A 3,784-nucleotide genomic window follows, 5' to 3' on the forward strand; every position below is an offset into this window, starting at 1 on the left:
TTGAATTTGGCAGTACTTGCTGTCTAGTTGTAGTAATAATTGATAGTATCATAGAAGATATAGCTGTAAATAACTGTATTTTATATGTTAATAAGTGCTGTAGATATCTTACCATATATAGCGATAGACCGTAGTAATTAGTAGCAGGAAATCAGGGATAGAGATTGGAGCTGTTACTAGCATACAATCAGGCATATATTTAGGGATATTACTAGCACACAATAAGGCATATGTTTAGGGATATGATATAGCTGTTAGTCACAATAATACAGCTGTTAGTCACAATATTAGGCTTGTATTATGGAACAATATTCTATTTAATGAAAGGTACTCTCACAATGAGAAGGATTCAGCAAAATTGACATGGTATCGGAGCCAGGTTTCTGAACTACTTTGCTCTCTGATTCTTTGGTTTTCTTGGCCTTTTCTTGTGTTTAGTCCTTGATATCTAGGTCTCTTGGATTTTGGCTTGTCTAGGCTTGCTGTTGGAACGATCCTTATCTTTCTGTTCAACAACTCTTTGATTTTCAGATCTGCTGCAATTTGTTTTCTTGGTACTCTTGGTTCTTTGGTTTTCTGGTTTTCTGGGTGCTGGCATAATTCCAAGCTTGCGTTATTCTTATGTTGTCAAATCATTGTTTCATCATGTCTACAAGCAACAATGATTCGTTCAATATTCGATTCGCTGGTAAGAACTATTCCTCCTGGGAATTTCAGTTTCAATTATTTGTCACAGGGAAGGACTTATGGGGTCTAATAGATGGAAGTGATCCAGCCCCTACAGATCCTACAAAGTTGGCTTCATGGAATGTCAAAAATGCTCGTGTGATGACATGGATGTTAGGGTCTGTTGATCCTCTTATTGTCCTCAATTTGAGGCCATATAAAACTGCGAAATCCATGTGGGAATATTTAAAAAAGGTTTATCATCAGGACAATTCAACTAGACGTTTTCAATTGGAGTATGAGATTGCTTGTTACTCTCATGACAATCTCTCCATTCAAGATTTCTTCTCTGGTTTCCAGAATTTGTGGGCAGAGTTTACTGACATTGTTTATGCTACAATACCCGCTGCATCTCTCTCTGATGTTCAAAAAGTTCATGAGCAAAGTAAGGGAGCTCAATTTTTAATGAAGTTGCGATCCGAATATGAGGCCATTCGCTCCAATTTGATGAATCGTGACCCTCCTCCATCCTTAGATGTTTGCTTTGGAGAATTACTTCGTGAAGAGCAACGTCTTCTCACACAGGCCACTCTTGAGCAGGGGAGGTTGGGTACTAATGCTGTTACGGTTGCTTATGCGACTCAAGAGAAAGGCAAAAATAGAGATATACGGAAAGTGCAGTGTTACAGTTGCAAAGAATATGGACATATTGCTCTCAATTGTAAAAAGCGATTCTGCAATTATTGTAAACAACAAGGGCACATCATCAAAGAGTGTCCTACTCGTCCTCAAAAGCGCCAAGTCAATGCCTTTCAAGCTGTAGTTGGCACTCTGCCTGATGGACAATCTCCAGAAGGGGCCAACTATCAATTTATTGCTCCAACAGTGTCTACAAGCACTCCTACGGGTGCTGGGCCAACAGTTCTTACTGCTGATATGGTACAACAAATGATTGTTTCAGCATTTTCAGCCTTAGGGCTGCAAGGTAAGGGTAATACATCCTCTCAACCTTGGTTTCTTGATTCTGGTGCATCAAATCATATGACTAGTTCATCTCATATGCTTCAAAATGTGCGTCCGTACAATGGTTCATCACATATTCAGATTGCTAATGGAAGTCATTTACCTATTGTTGCTGTTGGTGATATTACTTCATCTTTCAACAATGTTTTTTTGTCACTGGGACTTTCTACTAGTCTTCTTTCGGTTGGTCAGCTGGTTGATAATAACTGTGATGTCCATTTTTCTCGTGATGGTTGTTCTGTGCAGGATCAGGTGACGGGGACGTTAATCGCGAAGGGGCCTAAAGTTGGGAGATTGTTTCCACTACATTTTTCCATTCCTAGTGTCGTATCTTTGGCATGTACTACTGTTAAAACTAAGGGTGATGTATGGCATAAACGTTTGGGTCATCCAAATTCTCTTGTTCTGTCTCATGTATTGAATTCTGGTTTGTTGGGCAATAAAAATCATTTCACTTCCCAAAGTCTTAAATTTGATTGCTCTACATGCAAATTAGGCAAGAGTAAAGTCCTTCCTTTTCCTTCTTCTGGCAGTCGTGCTAAACACTGTTTTGATATTATTAGGGATGGCAACGGAGCGGGGCGGGGGCGGATCATGGTCGCCCTGCCCCCGCCCCGCACCTCCAGGTGGTGCCTCGCGCCCCGCCCCGCACGTCGGGGCGACTTTTACGCCCCGTCCCCGCCCCGCCCCACTCCGGGTATCCCCGCGGATCCCCGCCCCGCCTCTATTCAAGGTCTTTGAAAATTGCAAAATTAGATTGCACATTCTAGGATTCAAACCTGAGACTTATAGGTGGGAAAGTAATGAACTAACCAACAAGCCCAAGCTATTTTCATGTCACACTTGCCAACTAATTAAATTATTATCTTTACATATCATCTATTATATTTTTAACACCATTAAATAATTTTAGTTTTACTTAATGGTATTGATTTTAAATTTTATATTATACACATCTATAGTTTTAAATTGTTTAATTTTATACTTTATTTTATAAAATCTTAGGGTCTTAAAGATTTTATTAACATTAATGAGTAGAGGGTCATATTATGGCTTTAGGGTTTAGTGCTTAGGTTTAGGGTTCAAAGCCTTTAGGGTTTAGGGTCTTTAGGGTTTTGGGGTTTAGAGGTTTAGGGTCTTTAAGGATTTGGGGTTTAAGGTTTAGGGGTTTAGGACCTTTAGGGTTTTGGAGATTAGGATTGAGGAGTATAGGGTCATATTTAACTTAAGATTTAGGGTACTATATTTTTATTAATATCAATTCAATTGACTTAGGGTCTAGGAATTATTTATATTGGATTAATTATATGGTTTAGGGTTTAGCACTCAGGTTTAGGGGTTAGGGTTTATAAATTATTTAGTACTTAGGTTTAGGGGTTTAGGGTTCATGGATTATTTAGTGCTTAGGGTTTAGGGATTATTTATATTGGATTAAAACTAAGCATTCAAATCTCTATTTTGACATTATTAGTTTATTACTATATTATAATCAATGTGTTCAAATCAAGTCAATTTAAGTTAGGGTTTAGGGATATTAAATTATTTTTTATCAACATCACTTCAATTGAATTAGGAGTCGACTATATTTAATTTAAGATTTAGGGTTTTATGTTTTTATCAATATTTATTCAATAATCAATCTAATTAAGAGTATAGGAGTATTGTAAAGATTATGTATAGGGTTTTAATGTTTAAGTATTTAGATTTAACACTTACTAAAGAAGTTTAGGAGTTACTTTGATTTTAATAATAATATCAAATTAATATATGTTTAGATAAACAAATATTTATCTATATTATAAAAGAAATCTTATATATATATATAAACATGTATTGCGGGGCGGGGCGAGTGTGCGGGGCGGGGCGGGTCGGGTCGGAGCGGGAGGCATACCCGCCCCCGCCCCGCACCCGCACGGGTTGAAAATTTTTGCTCCCGTCCCCGCCCCGCACAAGTCTCGGATCGGAGGAAATCCGTGCAAATCGGGGCGGGTCGGGCACGAATTGCCATCCCTAGATATTATCCATACTGATGTTTGGGGCATTACACCTATTATTTCTCATACTCACCATAAGTACTTTGTAACATTCATTGATG

The 3,784-nt window shown here is 38.3% G+C and overlaps 1 protein-coding gene across 2 annotated transcripts; it reads left to right on the forward strand.

The window, feature by feature from the left end:
- Window positions 1–618: 618 nt before the first annotated feature.
- LOC120007467 lies at window positions 619–2,147 on the forward strand. Of its 2 annotated transcripts, none has more exons than XM_038857709.1 (2): window positions 619–1,657; window positions 1,936–2,147. In XM_038857709.1, exons 1-2 carry the CDS (start codon window positions 622–624, stop codon window positions 1,971–1,973), a joined length of 1,074 nt encoding a protein of 357 aa, XP_038713637.1. In that variant the 5' UTR covers window positions 619–621; the 3' UTR covers window positions 1,974–2,147. The 2 variants fall into 2 exon arrangements, with proteins under 2 accessions (XP_038713637.1, XP_038713638.1); XM_038857710.1 differs by having other exon boundaries at window positions 627–1,651.
- The last annotated feature ends 1,637 nt before the right edge of the window (window positions 2,148–3,784 follow it).

This window comes from Tripterygium wilfordii, chromosome 10, assembly GCF_013401445.1.
Source record: "Tripterygium wilfordii isolate XIE 37 chromosome 10, ASM1340144v1, whole genome shotgun sequence".
Classification (NCBI taxonomy): domain Eukaryota; kingdom Viridiplantae; phylum Streptophyta; class Magnoliopsida; order Celastrales; family Celastraceae; genus Tripterygium; species Tripterygium wilfordii.